This window comes from Apus apus, chromosome 2, assembly GCF_020740795.1.
Source record: "Apus apus isolate bApuApu2 chromosome 2, bApuApu2.pri.cur, whole genome shotgun sequence".
Classification (NCBI taxonomy): domain Eukaryota; kingdom Metazoa; phylum Chordata; class Aves; order Apodiformes; family Apodidae; genus Apus; species Apus apus.
Genome location: NC_067283.1, coordinates 40,794,991 through 40,817,049, shown reverse-complemented (window position 1 = coordinate 40,817,049; position 22,059 = coordinate 40,794,991). Strand labels below are relative to the sequence as shown.

At 37.2% G+C, this 22,059-nt stretch overlaps 3 protein-coding genes across 17 annotated transcripts in view; 2 read left to right on the top strand and 1 right to left on the bottom strand.

Moving 5' to 3' along the window:
• The window catches only part of SLC4A7 (solute carrier family 4 member 7), a 95,379-nt gene extending 88,548 nt beyond the window's left edge, over positions 1-6,831 (top strand). For 13 of the 15 annotated variants that reach the window (XM_051610067.1, XM_051610060.1, XM_051610057.1 and 10 more), the window contains one exon: positions 2,357-6,831. In XM_051610067.1, the coding sequence (XP_051466027.1) occupies positions 2,357-2,438 (82 nt within the window). In that variant the 3' untranslated portion in view covers positions 2,439-6,831. The remainder of the gene's footprint in view (positions 1-2,356) is intronic. The other 2 variants (XM_051610064.1, XM_051610063.1) reach the window with 2 other exon arrangements.
• CMC1 (C-X9-C motif containing 1) overlaps positions 1-22,059 on the bottom strand; it is a 957,521-nt gene that overhangs the window by 396,588 nt on the left and 538,874 nt on the right. The window lies entirely within an intron of this gene.
• The window catches only part of NEK10 (NIMA related kinase 10), an 81,624-nt gene continuing 67,529 nt past the window's right edge, over positions 7,965-22,059 (top strand). The window contains exons 1-11 of the mRNA XM_051610089.1: positions 7,965-8,049; positions 12,277-12,388; positions 12,695-12,755; positions 13,726-13,856; positions 14,375-14,473; positions 17,188-17,272; positions 18,023-18,064; positions 19,200-19,278; positions 19,601-19,668; positions 20,733-20,812; positions 21,549-21,635. Of these exons, the coding sequence (XP_051466049.1) occupies positions 12,315-12,388; positions 12,695-12,755; positions 13,726-13,856; positions 14,375-14,473; positions 17,188-17,272; positions 18,023-18,064; positions 19,200-19,278; positions 19,601-19,668; positions 20,733-20,812; positions 21,549-21,635 (806 nt within the window). The 5' untranslated portion in view covers positions 7,965-8,049; positions 12,277-12,314. The remainder of the gene's footprint in view (positions 8,050-12,276; positions 12,389-12,694; positions 12,756-13,725; positions 13,857-14,374; positions 14,474-17,187; positions 17,273-18,022; positions 18,065-19,199; positions 19,279-19,600; positions 19,669-20,732; positions 20,813-21,548; positions 21,636-22,059) is intronic.

Sequence of the window (22,059 nt, the reverse complement as noted above, 5' to 3'; positions counted from 1 at the left end):
GAGTCTGTTTCTCAGTGAGCTCCCCATTAAACAAGAAAGTCTGCATGCAATGAATCATTCTGCCATTGAGTCCTAGTTTCTTCCTTGTCTGGCTGAATCTATCAAGGGAAATGAACTAAATCATGAATATTCATATGGAATATCCCAAATTTCCTGAAAGGCTTGTAATTTATAGAGACCATTATGTGTGGACTGTTCCATCATATGCAACTATTGCTTAGTAGTTTTTTATGTAGGAAAGAGGGGAGAACAGGCCTGGTTGAGTTGGAAAACTAAACTTATGCAATCCTGCTGTTTTGTTTAATCCCTTTCAGCCAAATCTGTCAAAGGAAGACAGGTTTCAGATATCAATTGTCATGTTTTGTCTAAAACTGCATCTCAGAGGATATGTTGGTGGTAAGGGCGTATTCATACATAATTGTCCAAGCTATCAGGTACTGTTTAGCTTGCATCATGGAAACAACAGTAGTGACTGGCCACTTAGTCCTTGTATGCCCCCTGTTTATTTGGCATGTGCATCACTCCAAACTGGGCATAGAAATGCACTGTTTTGCCCAGACAGCAGGTCAGCCCAAGGGGAAGAAGGAGACAAGGAGAGAACTTCAGACACCATTTTGAGTGCATCTTCAGCCCTTGTTGTTCAAACATTTTTAAATGTTTAACAGATGTTCTAAGTTCTTAAAAACCTTTTACAGAATTTTTGAGTGTTTCTAATATGTTACTGCATAGTCATTGGGTGTGTAAGGCTTCAAGAGATACAGACTTGTATTCCTTTTTCCAGAAGAATTACAATTTTTAGATTTGGTTTTCAGGCAGTTAGAAGTTAGTACTCTTCCATCTTACAGGTTATGTAACATAACCAAGTAGGTTATGTTAGTACAGAATTATATTCATCACTAGTGTATTAGGCTTCTGACCAGTTTGATCTACTTTTTGATCTATTTAGGTCATATTCAATAATCCACCTGTTTTTAAATATTTTGCCATCAGACATCTTCCTTTGATTCTGTAGCATGCCTCACTTGAGATTAGTATGGTAAAAATTGTGTCTTGGAAGGGAACATGGTGAAACTCCAAATTGAAAAAAAAAAACTCTGGTGCTGGAAATTAGCTCTTTCAAGACACAATCTGCTATTTCATGAATCTGGCACATGTTAGAAGGCAGGATTTCCTTGAGTCTTAACTCAGTTGATTGCTGTTTTGAGGTATTTGTTACCCTTTCTTTTATAGTGGGTGCTGAAAAGATTTAGAGATGTCACTACTGTTCATTCAAAAGTAATTCCCAGTAAACTTTTAATCTCAGTTCTGTTAAGTCTTCATCTGATAGTATGGACAGACATTTAGTATTGTGGTAAAATGGTTCTTTAGGCATTACTGTATTTGGATTTTTAGGTTTCAAATAAGATGTAGTTTGAAGCAAGCAATGTTTTAAAGAATTTCACTGATCATGTTGTGTGGGTTGCTGTTATTTCTTAGAAATACGATTTTTTAAAAAAACATTTTAGTTTTGTTATTCCCGAACTGATCCAGATTGCTTTTGCTTTCTCCCTCCACCATCTCTTATTTTATAGACTCTGCAGAGTCCAGGCACATGTATATTTTCTAAGGAATACCAGAACTTTTCTCCTTGCATGAATTTCTAATACATTTTTTTCCTTAAAGAGCAATTCCATGAATGTGTTGTCTCTTCTAAAATCAATGCCTAGAGAGATTGTTCCCTCTTACGCTTTTCCAGTTTATCTTCTTCTGTTCAGTCACTACTGTGTGACATTCTCTTCTGTCCTTGGATAAGCCACTGTTTATTAGCTGTGTCCCTAGGAGTGTCAGTTGTTCAGGTACCAGCCAGCACTTGTCTTTAAGGTCTTCAACTCAATTCTACACATATGTAGTTTTCTAACTATCCTCTACTGTTGTTGCAAGTCTGGTTCCCCATTGTGAAGAGATTGAAATGCTTTGCTGGTCTTTTATTGTGAACAAAATTGTTTCCCTGCCCAGTAATTAAGCAGTACTAATAATATTTCTTGTTATGTATTTTTAGATATTTTTATCTAGCTTGTTGGTTGGGTTTTTTTCTTTCTAAAAGGTGTTAGGCAAAACAATTCTCAATCAATAGAATCCATAAAAGCGAGGGGACTGGAGATGGTATTTATAGATGAGGTCTTGGTGATTTCTCTCTTGTATTGCTCCTGTAAATAGTATTTTAACAGTTACTAGAATGTAATAGGAGAAATACAACATCATAAAAGTATCCTTACATAAGTACTTTATTGTTCATTATTGGGTATATAACATGTTGGAAAGTTAACATTTACTGAAGTGAACCAAACCTTACGTTTTCCTCTTTGCTTTCAAACAGCCCTGAAAAACCAGAAAGTGTGAAAATAAATGTGGAAGAATCACCCGTTGTGAAATACGTGGATGCTGAAACATCTTTATAGAACTGACCCAGTGGGAATTGTGTGTATTCATGTGTGTATATACATCACTGTAGGATATTACACCATTGAAGTGTGATTTCCAGTTTAAGAAGAGGCATGTATTTAATTCTGCCATTGTTTAGGGCACTGTAGATATGCTTGCATAATGAGAAGATTTCCCTACGAGTAAGATGAGTGGTAATCACACTTCAGCTATTTATTTTATTGGAAATTTTATTTTCATTTTTAAATAGGAAGATTGTAATCGATCCGTACTATTTTCAATAATCAATATGTGTATAAAAGTTGAATCAGCTTTTGCTGATGATTACTGGTCCACATTGCTTACAGTTTTGCAATACCTCTGTTTATAATGTGCGCTACAGAAGTTTTTTTCCGTGCAGGCAATTACTGCTTGTTTTTGCAGGGTATACTTTTTTTTGTGATTTTATAGAACAAATATTAATGTGCTGTTGACAAGAACTACTGTGTTTTATATCTCCACTACATGCTAGTGTTTTCTGGATTCTGTCTCTTATTTTACAGAAGTGGCCTAGAAGTCAGGTGGTTATTTTCTCCTTAAAATATATACAAATGCCCTATTCTGCTATTTCTTTTTCTTTTTTCTTTTTTTTCTTTTTCATTTTCTTTTAAAATTCACCCTTGAGTTTTCATTATTGCCCAGTGGCAGCAGTATAAGAGCAGTAATTGTAGTTGCAGTCCCCGGTCAGTATCTGCCATTCTGGACACTCCATGTTTACACAGTATAAATTGGATTTACAATTTTGCAATTTGGTCTATAGGAAGTTTTACATACTTAACACACTAGTACTTCTGAATTCTTTTGTTCCTGTTTTTACTTGCTTGTTGACTCTCAGCATCTGATTTACTCAGCAACTGATTTACTCTAAGACTGAAACTTCAGAGTATTTCATGTCCTCATCAAATATCTGTCTCAATTAATTTTAAAATTTACTGTGTATTTGATTAAATTAGCTGTAGTTTAATTCTGTAATAGGTTTATGATCAGTATTATTTTATGGATTACAAATTGCTTGTGGTATTTGTGTGTACAGTTCTGGTCCTCTCCATTGTAGGGACATATGGTAGCACACCAACTTATTTTTAAACATTTTATTTATTTTAATTAGTATAAATTTTTATCACATGAGATGAATAAAAGTAAATATTCATTTATTAAAGGAAATGGGAATTTTTGAGGTTCACTGATAAAGATGCAGTCAGTGTGTTTATTGTACTTATATTTTCAAGTTCTAGTGTTTAGCATTATAATATTTGAAATGAGAATTTTATGTATAAATGAAAATCTTGATCAATTACCTGTGCAGTTTCCATTATTAATATTTTTTTGCCTTACAACTTAGCTTTTTTGCTTTCATTTCTCAAATTATATCTTTGTATTCTGAATTGTCACCAGCCCTTTCTGCATGTACTGCAGTGGCTGTAATTAGAATCTGTGCTCATTCAAAATTAGAAAATGCCATTTGCTCAGTCCTGCTTTTGCCAAAGTTGGGAGTTCTACCATGGGTCATGAGGTAAAATTCTCAAATGCAAAAGGAGCCCATTCTGGAGGAGGGCAGAGTTCATTTGAAAATAACACCTGAGGTGCAGTTTTGGTGCTCTTCAGCCAAGTGTTGCTTGGAGAAGAGATGATTTGTATATTACAAAAACAAAGCAATCAGTGGGAATTAATAGAAACATTTAAAAATACCATTTAAGCTACATGGACTGTTAATAATTTCCTTCAAGTGAAATGTAGTTAAAGTTTTTCTTTTATCTTTTTTATTTTTTTCACCTTTTTTCATTTGGCTGAATTCCTAGAAGACAGTTTAAAGAAAGTAAATCATAGTGTACAGCAGTACAAATAATGCTATCCCAACTGCCCTCACAAAGGTTCAGGTCAGTGCCAAAGCAAGTGAGGTCACCAGCACGACTTAGTGCTATGTTAATGACCTGTATATATGTTCCTTTATTCTCAGATAATAGTGTAGCTTGTGCCTTAGCTTGATTGTGTTCTTTCAGTAAATACCCATGTTTCCCCTTCTAGTCAAACTGAGTTACAGTGAAACTGTAGCAGATGGTTTCCCAAAACTTTCTGCATTATTAAAAAAAAATGAACCAACAAAACACATCTGAACCTCAGTTGTTGACTACTGAGTAGCTCTTGCTGAATCAAGGAGGGAAGATATTTTGGGCAGTTTACGTAGCATTATCCACATTACATTACTTTTGTAGTAGCCCTCCCAGTAGTATTTTACATTTCATGTTCACAGTCCTGCAATGATCTCCAAAGACCCAAAAAGCTGTTACAAAACTCTTAGATTTGTAACTCTTTAATGCCAGAAGTCAGAGTTCCCTGGTGCTGCATACCTTGTATCTGGCTTCTAGTTCAGAAGTGTTAAGTTTTGGTCAATATTACAGGAAGTGGCTGTTTTTCAAGTCAAGTTGAAAGGAAACAAAACCAAAGCCCCAGAAGTCTAATCACAGTATTTATTTAATTGTAATTGTGTAGATGTTTTCATCAGTGTCGGAAATACCATGACTTGCAAAGCAGTTGACAGGGACCTTTAGTTCCAGTGTTCTTGCTTGCACTTTTTTCCCATATGAATGGAAGATGATCTGGTATGAAGTGCTTAAAACCCCATGGATAATCTGTGGTTAAGTGGTCCTCTGCTCCATTTGCACCTTCTCTGCTTTGAAATCATACATAGTATTAAGTAAAATGGCTAAGGATCTAGTTTACTCTGTGTAGATAAATGTTTTGCCTTAATGGATGCAAAAGAGCAGTGATAATTGCTGTGCACTTAAATATTTCGTAGGGGTTAAGCCCTGTAAAAACTACACCAATGTATTTCCATTCCAACAGTTTTAGGAAAATCAGTGTCCCTGCACTTTTTGTAGATGCCTTGGTTGCCTGGATTGGAGCTGAATTCTACTGTGTATCTGGCTTCAGAGCCACCTCAGGAAGTCCCTCAAGTCTCTCCCCCCCCCCCCTTCTTTTTTCCTTTCCTTTTTTCTGTTTCTTTCTTTTCTTTTCCTAATTTATTTATAAATATGAATGTTTACATAAAGCGTAGGTCTTAAATTTTGACCACTCCATTTAAATTATCATCTAAAATATTTCACTTAAAACACAGTCTCATGTTTAAATTATATTCTGCAGAACTCCTTATTAGTATTTTCATATGTATTGCAATGACATGCTTTTCATTCTGTTTACGAATGCCCAAATTAATTACAGTTTCTTCCTAGATTCATTTTGCAGCTGTAACATTCAGTGAAATGTTCCCAATTGCCAAGTTTGTCATCATAAAACCTGTTAGGGTCAAAGTTGGTGCCCTAGCAGGGGTTTTCCAACCAAAGGTCTTGGCTGTTTTTTCCACGTTTTAATGAAAGTTCTCCCATAACTTAACCGTTTTGCTTTACCTGCTTCTGTCTGGATGTGGTGGCTTCCTGCTCCGGGCCCTTGGCAGGGGCGGGTTCGCGGGGCGGTGACGTGTGCCTGTCACAAACAGGTGTGATGCCACGGAGCTTGCACCGTTTTAAAGGGTTGTCCTGTACATACGGTCTGTACATCCTAAGGTAAATGGTTCATGGTTTTCAGTTCACAAACATAGTCTGTTTAGATGAGCACTCCATGATTTTAGTTTTCTTTTTGCTTTCTACGATTAGTAATGTTTTAATTACTCATCTAGGTCGAATTAAGTATCAAGTGCAGTACAAATACGGTGTGGAATACTTTGTTTATACCAACAGTAATTTATTTTATGGCAAATGTTAAGACTAGAGGCACACAGCTTTGAGGCGGTGTAAACGTAGTGCTATAAATAAAGCAAATTGCTTAGTAATTTTAAGTCAGTTTCCTTTCGTAATGTTTTTTTCTGTGAAAACTTACGGGACTTCATAGTTGGTATTGAAGTTAAAAGACACTTTCATACTGAATCTAGAGCCTGTTGACTTTTTTTTAATATTTCATAAGTTTGAAAATCAGTGCTTTTCTAAATGATTTTACTGGCAAGACACGTAATTCATAGTCTTTTTCTCCTGCCGCTGATGCTCCTGTGCAGAGGTGTCTTCCTGGGTTCCGCCCCCGCAGCCGCCCTGCCGCTCCGGTTTTCACACTGATGATCTGAAATGCGATTTCATACTGTACGGTTCGAATTTTTTTATGACTGCTTTTCTAATTACAGTGACCTTTTCTTACTGTCTTAACAAAATTCAAAGCGAATTGGAAGCGTTTTTCCAGACGCAGGAAGGCACAACTCTCGGGTTTTGTCTGTAACCGGAAAGCTCCAGGCCTCCGCTGTTCTGGTCACTGCTGGAGCAGAACGTATCTCTTGTAACGTTTCGGAAAGTTGGTAAAAGCAATAAAAACAACCCTCCTGAACTCTTGTTTAAGGCTGTTTCTGGTTTTATGAGCCGAGAACTGGGGCTGACGGGGGCTGCGAACAGCGGCAGGGCTGGGGCAAAGGGAGGAGGCGGGCCTGGCCCCGGGCTGGCGTCCCGTGTCCATGGCGACGGCCGGCGGGGTGGCGGGTGGCTGAGGCGCCCGGGCACCTGCCAGCGTGACGGCTGTGGATAGGCCGGGCAGCCGGGCCGTCTTGAAGAAGAGGGGCTGCGATTGGCTGTGCTGGGGAGAGGCGCGGGGGGCGCTGCTGCGCCGGGGTCCGGCCCGGCCGGGGGGGGCAGCGGCGCCGGGACGCGGAGCCGGAGCCCAGCGCGCGCCGCCGCGTGAGTGGGGCGGGGCGGGGGGGGGAGGGGCCCGCCGGTCGTGCCCCCCTCGGGGCCGGGGGGGGCAGCGGGGGCGGCGGAGGGGGGAGGGGCTCGTCCCGTTCGGGTGCGTCGCGGGGTTCCCGGGGGGCCACACGCACCGGCCGCCGTGCGGGGAAGTCAGGGGGCAGCGGAGGTTCCAAGCGCGGTGTGCGAAGAAAAAAGGAAAAAAAAAAAAAAAAAAAAGATTGTACCGGTGTCTGGGGATGTGTGCGAACGTGCGACTTGGTGTGAAGCACTTCAAAAAAAAAAAAAAAAGGCAATCACGCCTGGCCAGGTGGGAGTGATGCCTCTAAAATAAGGGTTGCTCTGCCCCCATCCTCCCCCTGCTCCTCCCGAAATCTTCAGCCCAGCTTCTTCTTCACCAGCTCGGAGCCTTCAGAAGACTGCAAACACCCTCTCCTGATGCCCGGAGGCTCTGAGTCATAGCAGGGCCATTCCCTAAAAAGGTCTGCCTGGTAGCCGGGGCAGAGAAGATGAATTTCACAGAGCTACGTAGGATCCTTGCGTTGATACAGAGATCCTCTTGCATCCGTGAACTGCAGATTAACATGGTGGATTTAGGCAGGATCTACAAATAAAAGTCATGATCTGGAAAACAGCCCAGAGACTTGCATTGCATAGGTCCAGAAATCAGAATAGGCCTGGCCATTTATGGCTCCACTGGAACTGTGGTGCTGGAGAGGGAAAACAAACACACACATACACAAAAAAAACCCAAACTATAAACCAGCAGTGACTTGAATGTTTTGGTTTGTTGGAAAAACAGAAACCTTGCATTCGATCCTAGTAAATCTTCAGAGAATCTTCCAAGAAGTCACTAAACCAAGTAAAATTTGAGGTAAATATATGCATGTGGAAGTTTTCATGTATAGCAAACATGCAGATTTCTGTATCGATTCAGTCAATAAATGTATAAAACATATTCTTCAAACAATGTCTTTGTGGGTTAATCAGTGTAGAACTTCCTAGACATAGGCAGTCACCAGTGGTGACCCATCCTTCTGGCTGCTGTGCTCTCTGAGAACAAGAGGCAAAGTGGTCCAGAGTTTCTTTTGGATACTGGAGAAGTATCTCCTGAGAATTTTCATCATCTTCTATGCTTCCTTTGCCATGTCTATTTTGACAATAATATATTGATAATTGCTCTTTTAAGGACTTGACTTTTCATCTGACCTCACACGCAGTTTATGGTGTTCCTATCTAGTAACAGCATCAGAGGACCTGTTAAAGCCAAGATATATCTACTGCTTCTTTATCCAGCTTAAGCCAGTTAACCTTCTGTATATAATTAGATAGTGGAATCCAGCCACTGGAGTTACTGAGAAAGGAGTTCAAGGGTAAATCAAGCAACTAGTTGCCTTACAAATTATACCTAGCGAGTAGTTATTGTTAATGAAGATTATAAAGAATGTAACACATCTTTTTGTTTAAGGGAGTCTCTAACCATTACTTTGTACTTGTGGCAGTAGATTTACCCTCCAACATTTCTTTGTGGTTTTGTTTATTTGGGGATTTCCTTTCACCTTCAAAAGCGTTACGTGCTTGCGTCATCTGAGACAGATGCTAGACTGGGCCACAGATCAACCCTGGGGTGGTAATTCCTTTGTCTCTCATTTCTCATCATGTGAGTTATCTCATTTCTGACAGGGTGCTCAGTGTTTCTTGTCCTATCCTGCATGCCAGCACTATCAGAATGCATTTTTCTTCCTATGTAATTAACATAACTGATTAAATGTAATTATCCCCAGTTAAAATGAATTAGTTAATATTGCTCTCATGTCATTGTTTTAAATGGAATGAAGTAAGGCTCTCTGCTGTAAAGACATTTTCCTTTTCATATGTTTAAAGAGTTGTCTGATCTCAATCTTTTTCTGGCACAACCTAAGCGAAATGTGAATCTTGTTTTATTTGTTTCTTATATGTTACTCATGGGGCTGGCTTAGTAGCTGAGGGATAGTTATGAGGACAGTTAATAGCCTGGCTCCATGGAAATTTCTGCTGGCATGAGTAAAGGAGAAACACAGGGATGGGAAATTCAGTGATTTCAAGAAAGTGAAATAACTGTGAGAATAGGTAAGGAAATATTTAACATATGTTTTCTCTCAGATTTATCGCTGACAGAAGGAAAACAGGGTTGTTTCCTTTTGCTTGCCCCTCAGTTAGGGCGTGGTGCTCGTACACCTACCTATTTAATGACTGGCGGCTAATGAAAGGTTTTCTGCTCTTCTCCCTCCATTTACGGCTGTGCAATCCTGCCCCCTGCCTCATCAGGAGAGCTACTCATCAGATCACTGTAACAGTGAGCTACATTGGTGGAAAACTAACGATACAAAGGGAGGCATGTTGCTTTCTGCCTGTTTAGCTCTCTAAACGGGCTCAGGTTTGGGTCAGGTCAGCGGAAGAAGTGGAGGGGAGTGGCTGAGGTGGGGAATGGAAAGAAAGGAAAGGGAAATGATCTGCCATTTTTTCCAGGAGTTAATTAATTGGTTTATCTCTGTAGTAAAGCTGAAGGGCACAACACTTTAAGCTGCATGGAGAAATGCTCTTTTCTGCGTATTGTACCAAAGTGCTTGGGGACAAGCTATAAGGTAATCAGGGTTAAAGTAGGAGAGATTACTTGTAACCTGAACCAGGTTTACAGCTGCCTGTGCACCTATGGTGGTGCTGTGCTGGCTGACCGAAGAGGTTGTGCAGGGTCAGCTTGTGGCCAGGGCTGGCCTCTTATTGTTGAAGTGCTCGGTGACTCATGCTGGCTTAGTGGTCTCTAGGAAATAGGTAACCTCAGGATGAGTCCTCAGACCTGGGTGAGGGCTGTGTCCTTGGTTGAGCTGCATCACTTTATTCTCATCCAGCAGTGAAGGGAATTTGACTTGTTTTTGTCAGGTTCAACTTTTTACAGGAATGTTTGTATGCGTAAAGGCAATGAACGTTAAAAGTATTAGTCAGCTGTTAGTCAGTTTCACCTTTACTAAGGTACCACAAACAACAAAAGCATTGGACTGGCAGCCCTAAAGTGACGTTGGTCAACGGTTGTAAGATTTTTGTAAGGGATCACAAAGACCTAAGGCTTTGGGATGCAATCCTAGCCATCCTGGGTATCCTGCTGTTCATGATTTAGAGGCTCAACCCAAGGATTACTTTTTAAAATGGGTTGTTGAAAATTTGAAGATTTAGCTGTGTTTGCTCATGGACAAGCTGTTGTATGTGTGGTTTTGCTTGGTGATTCTTTAATCAGTTGAAATCTGTTCTTTGTACACAAGTACTCCTGAGCACGTTGATAATTTGTGAGTTTCACAGTATTTCTTAGTGTGCAAATGTGAGGTTGTGATTGCATCCTGTCATGCCTCAATAATATGCCAAATGGACTGGGGTACTGGGGAGAGGATATAAAATACAAATATCAGTAAAACAATACATGGAAACTCTTACTCATGAGGATTCTTAAACATGCTTAGCAACGTCATTAGCTCATCTCAACTTTTACTGCTTTTGAAACAAAGGAAATTAATTTAACTTCATTTGGTTTAATCTGCTGACTGATAGAGCAGATCCTGTTTATATTCATTCCCTGGTGATAACTGGTACAAACGGAAGTGTTCTGAGGTGTTTTCTTAATAACCCTGTTAAGTGGATGTGTGGAGGAGAGAGAAGGATTTTTTTTTTTTCTTGGGGATCTAGATCAATCATTTTCTGTGGGACCATAAAGGCTTGCTCAAAAGAATGGAAATGGATGAGCTGGGATTGCAGGCCACATACTAGGGTGAGCTAATACAGTGCACGAGTTCATACTGTCAGCAGTTGCATTTTGGGTAATTCTGTGTCTAATATGAGAATCTATAATTGGGAAAATAACACAGATTTTCAGTTGGGAATCAGCAGCTTCTAGTATTTACGATGCTTTCATTTCCTGCCAGGTTTTCTTCTTTGCCTTTAGAGGAAGAGAAATAAAAATCAATAGTAGAGGAACTCTACACTGCACAAAGGGAAAAGAAGGCTATCATATTTTGTATGGAAAAGCCTATTAAAGAGACACCAAAGGAAACTTCCAAATGGTCCATGTTTAGTGAATAGACAAATGGCTAGAAAGGATCAGACAGTGGTATTGCATCCTTGTTTTTTAAATCAGAGATGCAAAATATTGCAGCTCTATGCAGTTATCTGGGATAATTCTTCAGCACCAACGTGACCATCCTTTTTTTTCACTCAGATCAGGATCTGCATCAATATAATTGCTTTCATGGCAGCAACAAATTGCTCTTGACTATATTTCTAAGTCTTCCTGTTTTTTTCTAGGGCTTTATAAGGTTTCCAGTGAACTAATGTTGCATGCTGTGTGAGCAACAACCTGTGGGCTTTTGTGGGCAGTCAGACCTGCAGACTGAATATTTTTGTGCAGTGGATCTGTGGCCCTGCTGAGGCCAGGCCTTACAGCTCTGCTCATTTATGGAAATAAGCTGTCTGCACCACTGCAAGAAAATCTGGGTGCTATTGGTATAAGGCATTTGGCTGAAATAAAGAATACTCGAACTACTGAAAAATTCTGTGGTTCTTTGGTAGGCTACGTGATTCATGCATCTATTTGTCAGAGACCTTCTTTTTGCCCTCATTTGTCTTGTGTATTTAGATCACAAAACCGTTATATTATCTGGACAACAGCTTGTATGATACAACCTAGAAGTCAGCCAAGCACTGCTGAATTGTAAATAGGTAATCCATGGTGAGAAATAATGGTAATAATATGCAAGAAGAGGAAAAAATCCCAACAAAAATAAAATGTAATAGCAATACAGCCAATATTATCTACTCATGTATTGGGAAAATAAGGTTTATATATGTTAGATTAACTACTTTCTTATTAATAAATCTGGAATTCTAAAGGATATCCTCATACAATGCCTAGGGGTTCGTGTTGGGGAAATAGAGCTGTAAGGGGTTTTTTTTTGTGGTTAGTTAGTTTGTTTGTTTTGTTTTGTTTTCCTTGAAGTTTTATCAGTTGGTTCTGTAAGAAAATATTGGTTGCTTCTGCTGCAATGTTATAATTCTGTCTATCTGCTTTATTTTTAAGGAAATGAGTTTGTAGCCATCTGATAATAGTTATACACAATGCCTGATCAGGACAAAATGTTGAAGAGCACAGAAAAAGCAACTGACAGAAAACCTCCTGGGATCTCTGTGAGGTATAGTATCTGACGTCTTACTTTGAACTTCAGCAGGACCCATGTGGAATTTGCACTAGCTGCCAAAGCAGAATGCTTTAATTTGAATTGCAGTGTAAACATGACAACTGTTACTCTGGTCACAAAGTTTATTTACACCTTTGTTGATTTAAGGCATTCTGGAGAAGCTATGAATTCTTCTCTATGTAAAATGGGGACATTAGGCAACAGTATAAAACTTTATTTTCTGTCATTAATGTTGCTTGTTGACCTTCTTTGCTCTTACAAAAATACTTTTATATATTTATGCTATTGTGTTTATCCTAGGGATTATTCTGATCTTAAAAGACTTCAGTCTCTCTTAAATGTTCAGTCACAGAAGCAACAGGTATTTTTCAAGAACCTATATTTCAATTATTAAACATGCTGTATAATTGTATAGTTATAAGTAATGGTGGTTATGAATTGTGGCAGATACTTAGGATATTGTGTTCCCTTATGATTAAACATGTTAGCAGAATCTTGTATAATGGATGAGGTGTTGCTTTTTAATTTTTTTTTTAGTTGTTGCATGTATAGTCAAGAAGCCTAACAGATTTGTTTGCTTCACTGCCATTCCACATTGTCATGAGAAGGTGGGCTTAGAGATATATTACTTACAGTGTGATGTTTGTTTAAGAATATAGAAAAGAAAACTAAGAATAGGCGTTTTAGCCAATGTGTGTTTAAGAATATAAAAAAGAAAATTAAGAATAGGCATTTTATCCATAAGCTATTTGTCTCTGGCTAAAAATCTTTAGGACATTAAATATCAATGTATGAAACTTATAGGACACAGTAAAATCTCCTTCACCTCAAGTTACTTATTGAAGCTTATGTTTGCCATAGCAAAGAAAGCCAACATATGATGATGGGTGTGAATGCCCCAACAGTTTCTTCCCTTCTATTCTGTAAAAAGGTATGACAGAATTAGGGAACAGTCCATGTGACTTGTGAGTCCTTCCTTCCTGGACAGAGGCATGGAATTGCTTCTGAGCAGAAATCTGTAACATTCAAGTACTACAGCATAAAAAGAATATGAAGGCCATGCAGTTCTAGAAGTGAGACCTAAGGGGCATAGATAAATGAGTATGTGTTGCAGATTCTATTGATTTTAAATTATAAATTTTGAAAGACACTGTTCTTCAGGTTTTATACAGTCCCATGCACTTATTTTCTACCACGTCAATTCTGCTTTGTGTGGGTTATGTTTTATAATGGCAGATTATAGTTCTGAAGTTCAAGTCAGAACTTGGGAAAAGGTACTTTCACTTAAAATGCAGTGTTTGACTCATGAGTGCTATTACTTTACTCCTTAGCTTCCAGCTATACGTTTTGAAAGGGGTCAAACCAGTGTGACAAAACCTTGGCAAAACCTCAAAAGAAATGAGCTAAAAGCCCATGGACAATGGCAAGAATCAACAGAAGCTGTTGAGCTTGAAAACTTCAGGTAAAAAGAAGAAAAGCAAGCTAATATGATGACACTGTGTTGAATCTCTGAACATCTTTATGTATCTTAAGCTTGTTGCGGTGTGGAAGGCCACACAAAATTATGTTAGTACTTTTGTCTCTTACTTGTGCTTTAATGTTAACCCACTGAGATATGAATTACATATTTTTAACTTTCTAAACCTAATTGTGAATATTCCTGCCTTTGTAAGTTTTAGACCCATGCTCCCACTCAGCAGAGTGTGCTGTTGAGAGTTAATGTAGCCAATTTAAATAAAGTAATGATCTTTTTATTTCAAAAGCTTATATTATACCATTATGGTAGTCTCAAAGTACACACAAGACAGACAGTTCTTCCATGCTCCTAATGTCTGGAAATCTGAATTTGTGTTAGTCTGTTGTAACTCCTGATATGACATTTCTTAATTTTTCCTGATAATGTTATGTTCTGGCAATCTAATATCATGTGGTGGCAAGATAATCAGCAATTCAAAGTTTTCATTTTTTGTTCCTTATTAGTGTGACCTACAAGAATGAGAGAAATTTTAGCAAACATCCCAAACACAAATTGTTTCAAAAGATCTTTACAGCTTTAATTAAGAAGAGACTTACCTGCAGGTCAGTATATTGAACATATTCACATCCAAGGAGGGTCCCCAAGAGGGACCTCTGTGTTGGAAACTGCCAGCTTCACATCTCTGTATAATCTTAATTTTTAACAACCACTTCTGTATTGGCTGTGAAGACTGAATGCTTGGATTAGTCGGATGGAAAAAGGAAGGCTTGGGTATGTGACAAAATTAAGATTACCAAAATTGTAACATCTGCTATGTTTCCTTGATAATTTGTCCATATCTGGGATTTGTAATATATTGTTTGCTTTTCTAATTATTTTTATTTTATTTTATTGATTTTACTTGGAATTTTTGGACTGCTATCTGTCTATAGAAGGGTCAGTGGATTTCAGACAATTCAGATTAGTTTATGCCACTGTTGATATTTGTTTATATAACAGGATTAGAAAGGGAAAAATATTTCTTATGCTGCTCTCATTTGAGCAAGGAAGAAGTGCGAGACCTTAATAAACAGAGAGAGGAGAGATAAAGATATTTTCTGAAAAAAAATAATAATGTAGTTTTCAGAATTTCTATTACTATACACCACTGCAGTGTCTTGCATTTTTCTCTTTTAAAGTCCAGGTACATTTTCTGAAAAATATAAACTGATAAAGAAGCTTAAGGCAAGTATCCTCAAGCTTCTAAAAGTATTAAAGGTAACTGCTAGAATTTACAGAAATACCTAAAACCAGCAAAAAACCCACACAGTTTGCTTAGACCCTTTTTCAGAACTAACTAGGGAACTAGGGATCTCATCTTTGATTAACTGAACAGCAGTGAGTTTAAGACTGCTGATTTAAATTATTTTAAATCTGTTAACTCTTTCTTTTGCAAATGAGCTTTATTATGTTGGCACCCACCAGTGAGATGTCAGTGGCTCAGATTCATTTGCCAAAAAGCTAAGAATAATTTGTGTCTTCCCAAGTTCTATTTATATATTGTAGCATACCTAGCTCATATTTTATTTTTTGTTTTCTGTGGTGCTTGTTGATCAAACAACACAACCAGCCTCATAAATAAAAGCACCCAGGTAAGGTTAATGAAACAGGCATATATAAGTAGGTATGTAAAACCTGTAAGATAAGCGCAGTTACAAAGGTGTTTCAGTTGCCCTTTATAAGTATTTTACTATGGCTGTGATGGTGTCCTTTCTTTGAAGCTCCTGCTTTTGCATTATGTGGGAGCATTAGGAACTGTCACTGGTCTGCATTACACACTTTTGCTGGCATAACTATGTTGTTTGGGGTGCAAGAAAAAAATCACACCCACTTACTGGCATCGCTGTATCAGCAGAAGTTCTGATTGGAGGTAGTTCTGTTGACAAGAAAGCTCTGATCAGTCTAGCTTAAGTAGTTTGGGGAAGGAGTATAATGAAAGCAGAAAAAATCCTGCTGACCTATGCTGGATACATATACACTAAGGTATCTAGTAATATGTATTGTAAATGTAACTAGAGTAGAAGAGGCTCTCAAATGTTAGCCAGACTCAGAGAATTACTGTCCTTAATTGGACTAATGTGACAGATTCATTGCTCCATTAAAGAAACTAACTTCTGTCAAGAGTCAAAGTTTTTTAAGGAATAACTGTAGGACCACCATAGTAATGATCTTTAGGACACTTTAGTATCTATGACCTACAAATTTTGCCAATGCATGTGTTTGCTGTTTTCTCTCCATGAAAAGTTTCATGCAGTTCTGAAGTGGCCAATTATGGAAACATAATGAAAATTAGTATTATTTCAGGCAGAATATTGTTAGGGAAGGGCTGAGATTTTGTTAGTATCTATTTGTAAAACATTTATTTTTATAAAAATATTTTTAGCCACTGGCTAAAAATGTTAGCGTTGTTCCCAAGTGCAAATGATAAAAAGGGAAGAGAACGGCTACGTCCCATACACATCTTCCATTCCTTGGAAACTTGCCCAGATACTGCAGATTCTGTCCTCTCAGTTAAAACAACAACAACTAACAGTGCAAAGATGTCCAATTTTAAGTTTATTTTAAATAGGAAAAAGGAGATACATGTCTTCAACAGACAATGGAAATAGTGATTCAATTACTGGTATTTTATGTGGGATTACTGCCCCTGGATGCTTTGTGCAAATCTGAGTTGAGTTTTCTGCCAAGTCCTGTGCTTTGGAATTGTATGGAGTAATATAAAAGAGGAAATTCTATTTGGGATTATCATCCTATATCAAGAACATTTAAACTAAATAACAAATTATTCCAGGGACAAATAGTATTGGAGTTTTTGAAGCCTAGGATAGATTATGATGATTCAAAAAATCATTTCACATCTAGCTATTTTGACTTCTACAGCACCCATATTTTTATATAAGGATATTTTGTGCACTGAAGTTTCCTATGTGGTTTCTCAGTGATTTTGCCATTTTGGGCCTAGATCCAAACACTTAAAGTAAGCTTACATCAAAGCATGATCTCTTTATTCTTAGAGATAAACATATACCTTCCTGCATCAGTTCAGTGATAATAAGTGATGGCTGGCAATGTTCATATAATGTAATAAATGTATTTAAATCTATTACTATATTTGTATATAAATTGTATTAGAAGTTCTATAGCATAGTATGTTGTACAGCTGTTTTAAGTCACTAGTCTTCTAGTCAGTTGATTCCTGACTCAAAGTGTTTTATTTAAGAGTTTTAACACTTTTAAAACTTTTATTTGGTTTATGTGTTGAATATTTCCTTTACAGGGAGTGGGTTAATCATGCTCCATCCATCCATTTTCTTAGAGTATTAATCTGCCTGAGATTATTCATAAGGGATCCATACTATCAGGTCAGTATGTAAAAATACTGTTTCTGGCTTGGTTAAGAGAATGCACTTAAGCATAATGCATGTGAGTTGTGTTGGTGCATGTGTGTAAAAGTGTGCGTTCTTATGGATGCATACTTATTATATGTATGTACCTATGTTTCTATATGTGAAAATGTGACTTGCAATCAGATTCTGAGAATGAATTTGCACTGTTGCTGCATAACTTACTGATTTTCTGATATTTCTTACATAGTGTCTGTTGTTACTAACCCCAACAAAGAACCTGTAAATCTCCATAACAAACCTCTAGACTCCATACCTGAGTTTACCATACAGATATTTAGAATTCCCATAATGCTGTAAGTGAAGAAAGAGGGAAGCTGCCTATTCCTCCTAGCAGCCCAATGCTCTAAACTGCAAAGAAGCAGCTTTTAATTTTATTCTTGCTATTGTAGTTGTTATTCATAGGACTAAACCTCAGACATCTGTTATGATACTTGCTTTCGTGTATTTCTTTCCTATGTTTTCCAAAGCTTATACTGTTTTTCTGGTTTCAGTCTTTAAAATTCCTTCTCAGTGTTTTTATTTATCTACTTTTAACAAGTAACTCTGAAGGTGCTAAGCTCCAAAATCGATTGACTTCATCCACTGGAGTTAAGGTTTTTCAATATTCTCAACAAACACAGTACATGATTCTATGATATATTTATTATTGTTCACTCATTCCAGTGATTTCCATATTTTGACTCAATTTTTTACATTTTCTTTTAGGAAATGTTCCACAGCTTGGGTGGGACTGAAAATCTAGCTCAGGTAGAATTTCTCATAATATCTTTGTTCATTGTGTTGCATGTCAGTTTATTATAATTAGAACGAAATAAACTGTAAAAAGCAGTGTATTTGGTTTGTGTAAAGAAGCAAGTCTGTTCCCCTATTTGCACATAAGCAGTTGGTGTGGTTTTGCTCACTAATGCACAAAGTGGCTCTCCGTATTGTCTAGCAGAAGTTAACCCAGGACTTTTGCTTAGAAGGCTTAACAAATGCTTCCTGAAGTGGGAGAAGGATTAGAAAAATCAGCATGATTGGTTCAGCTAAAATAAACTGTAGATTTTCGAAGGAAGATGCGTAGTCACCTTGAACTGTAGCAAATGACTTTTCAAAGGTAAAAGCACAGTGATAGAATATTGAACAGGTTTAAATTTGGGGACTACAGAACTTTTACATTGCAAAACATTATTGATAACTGAATGCTGTATTGTTATCGCTCTGTGTTAATACCACTTTCCTCCTGGGTTTTTAATATTAATGAGTGCCATTTTAGCAGTGACATATGACATATCTTGAATATCTTTGAAATTGTTAGGGGTTTACTTTCTAGAAAAAAATTTCAGAATTTTAATAACATTTGTATCTTTCTAGGACACAGTCATGTAGGTTTTGAAGAGTCTGAGTCTGTCAGCTGTGTGGACTGAAGATCCATCTGGCTGTTCCAAATATTGGCCAATAGTAGATGCTGAGGGAGTAGTTTGAGAGCAAAACCATGAAGTGATAATTCCCCAAAAATTATTATGGACCTCTAGCAGCTTGCAAAGAAGGGAATTTTGGCCCTAGAATTAGGGTAATTGTATTTGATAAGGCTCCAGTGTATTTTCCCCTCCTGGAATTTTACACTTGCTTTTTGAATTCTTATCATTCCAAGTTCTCTTTTTGTTCCCTGACAGTTTTACAGCAAAAGTACATGGGATGTTGATCTAGTTCCAACTGCCCTACATGATGATCTTTATGGTCCTTTCGAACCCAAACCATTCTATGATTCAATTGCTGACTTACCTTTTACGTGAAACAGATGCACCATCTAGAGGTTATTTCTGTGCATAACACTCTAGGTTTATAGATTCTTCAAACTTCGGTTTTAATGGTATCCTTTATTTCCCCCACCCGCTTGCAGTATATGGAAACAGTAGCAAATGGCTATCTTGATTATGGAGAAGAGCAGCATAATGTAGACAAGCTGGTCAATATGACATGTAAGTATTACAGCTGATAACATAAATTATGAGGCTTAAAATGTTTAAAATACTTGAGATGGTTATTAAGATATTACTAGATTAATTGTAGGCATCATCACACAAGTAAAAAAGTGAAACTACTGTGGAAAAGCACATCTGTTTTTTGTACATAAGTAATATTTCTTTGAGAAATGAATCTCTCTCTGTACACTGAAATAACAGAGTAAAATGAGCTAGGCATCCTTCAAAGAAGTTATCTAGTGTTTTGCTGTATTGTCTGGTAAGTTAAATGAAAATATTTAGTAAAGCTTCAATTTATGTGACCTCCTTTGTTCCACAGACATTTTCCAAAAGCTTGCTGCTGTTAAAGATCAAGGAGAGTGGGCTATAGCAAGTGGAGCGCATAAAGTAAGTGCTTTATAAAATTGCTAATTATAACTAATTAGCTACATAACTGAATGACTTATGCTTTTCAGATTTGATCTGGATGGGAGTAAATTGTTAAGCTTGTAAAATAAGATAATCTCAGTTCTATGTTTTACAGATATATTAGCAGTATAACAAAAATAATTTCTTTGTATGTACACTAATCGGCCTGGGTCATGGTTAGTGGTTGTTTCAGATAAAGAGGTCTTAAAGGTCTGGACTAAACTCATTTATACCAAATGGCTACTCAAAGTTTACACTGTCCTGAGCTACATGTTAATACGATGTAAATAGTTACATTTTAAAGATAAATATATATTTAATATATTTAACATAAATTTCTGCTGTGATCTTTCACTTATAAAATAATCTGGGTCTAAATGGAACAGTGTCAATGCAGACAGTGACAACCTAGACATCCCTTGCTGTACATTATGATCAGTCTAAGGGTCTATACTTAACCACTGCTGATTTGTGGCCAAACTGAGAAACAGTAGAAATCAAGATCAGTATAACTAATACTTAATGATTCTATTATCCTGCAGTAAAACATGGGCAGTTGTGATCAGATAGTATTGGACAACATATCTTTAGAGAATCAAGACAAATAAGAAATTTTCCTTTATATAAATCATTAACAAAACCTGTGCAAAGTTGCAAATTACAGTCTGCAAAGTTCAAATATAAGCTTAAAATTAACTTTTTGCTTCAGGAGACCTTGACTGAGAGTTCTGAAGTGTTTTACCCAGGCACAGATTTTTACAGTGGCATTTTAAGTTGGACAGATTCTTTAACAGTCACGAGTGATGCTGGTTGCAGTTTGAGAAGAAATATTCTTGCTTGTCCTAAGGCTGGGTGTATTTGAAGACTTTAAATGTATATTAATGGTAATTAAAGTGTACTTTAAATGTACCTAAGACATTTAATGTATTATATAAGGATCTGGTATCTTAATTTTGACTTTTCAATGAGTAGTTCTGTATGTATTTGAGTCTTAAAAGAAAAGAACAAAAATTTATATTTATTTATCTTATTTCATTTTTCAGACTTTGGTAAATTTGTTATCTGCCAGAGACAGCAACGTGCTTTTGGGTGCCCTCCTTGCTCTGACTAGCCTAGCAGAAAGGTAGGTTCAGCGGACTGTGTTTTAGTTCACAATACATATTTTAATGTTATGTCATGACACAAAATTAAAACTGCATTTTCCGAGGAAGACTTCTTTTTTTTTTTTTTTTTCAAAATGGGGCCTTGTTTTGTGGTGGTTTATAAAGTGTGCTTGCTTTTATGTTGAAGCAGTAGAAACTATGTAGAAACTTTGGTCCTTGCAGCAGACTCCTTGCTCATATGGAGAACTTTGCAAGACTGGAGTAATGGAATCTCTCTTTGCAATCCCTATGCAGGATTCTGGATTTCTAACTGATTTCCTGAATATAAAAATATTTTATGTTGAGCTTATTGTTACAGTACTTCTTCATAACCAGCAAGAATGTTCAATGTAGTAAATAATGAATGCATAGACTTCAATCCATGTATATGTATCCTCTCTTTACTATTTGATTCTAAAAATGTACTTCATTTCCTTAATTTCTGGAATGAAACAAATTAAGTACACTTGTGTCTTTATTTTTATGCTTTTACATTTATGTTTTTTTTGTACTGGGGATATGGGAAATTGTTACAATGTCACTCCTGATCCAGCATATTTTTGTGGCTTTAGATATTTGTGTGCACAATTTGATACTATTACTTAATACTTGAGAAAAAACATAATTGGTCAAATGTATGAAGAGAGAGGCTGAAGAGCAATGTGTTATTTCATATAATTTAAATTGATATAAGTACCAGGAATAATCAATTTGTAGTCCAGGATGTAGGGAGAAGATAAGTGAGCTCAGCATTGTTGAGAACTTGCTGGTGATATTACATGACTACGATTTGCTGTCTAAAAGGTGAGACCTTGCTTGTAGATCAATCATGTTAAAATGTATTTTGACTTTTTCATTCAGGGATGTGTCTATTTAGAGGGATTAGATAATGTGTCACTTTAATATACTAAAGGTGAAGTTCTGACACCTCTGTATTTTCAGCCAGATGTTGATCTCACAACATCCCCTCTCTGCTGGCCTCCAGCGCAGGGCAAATAAATTACAGTGTTACCCATAAAGTAATAACAGTTACTTTTCTTGATGCATCTCTTCTTTGCTCCTGGCAGACCTGAGTGGGTAGATGGAAAGAATGTTGAATTCTGACAGCTCCTGAGATGCCAAATACAAGCTTGTAAAAAACTGCAAGACTTACAGCTGTTGTAGTTTATCCTAGAGGCTGGGTCAGAGCCCCCCATCCCTTTGATCAGAAAATCATAAAGGTTTCTTG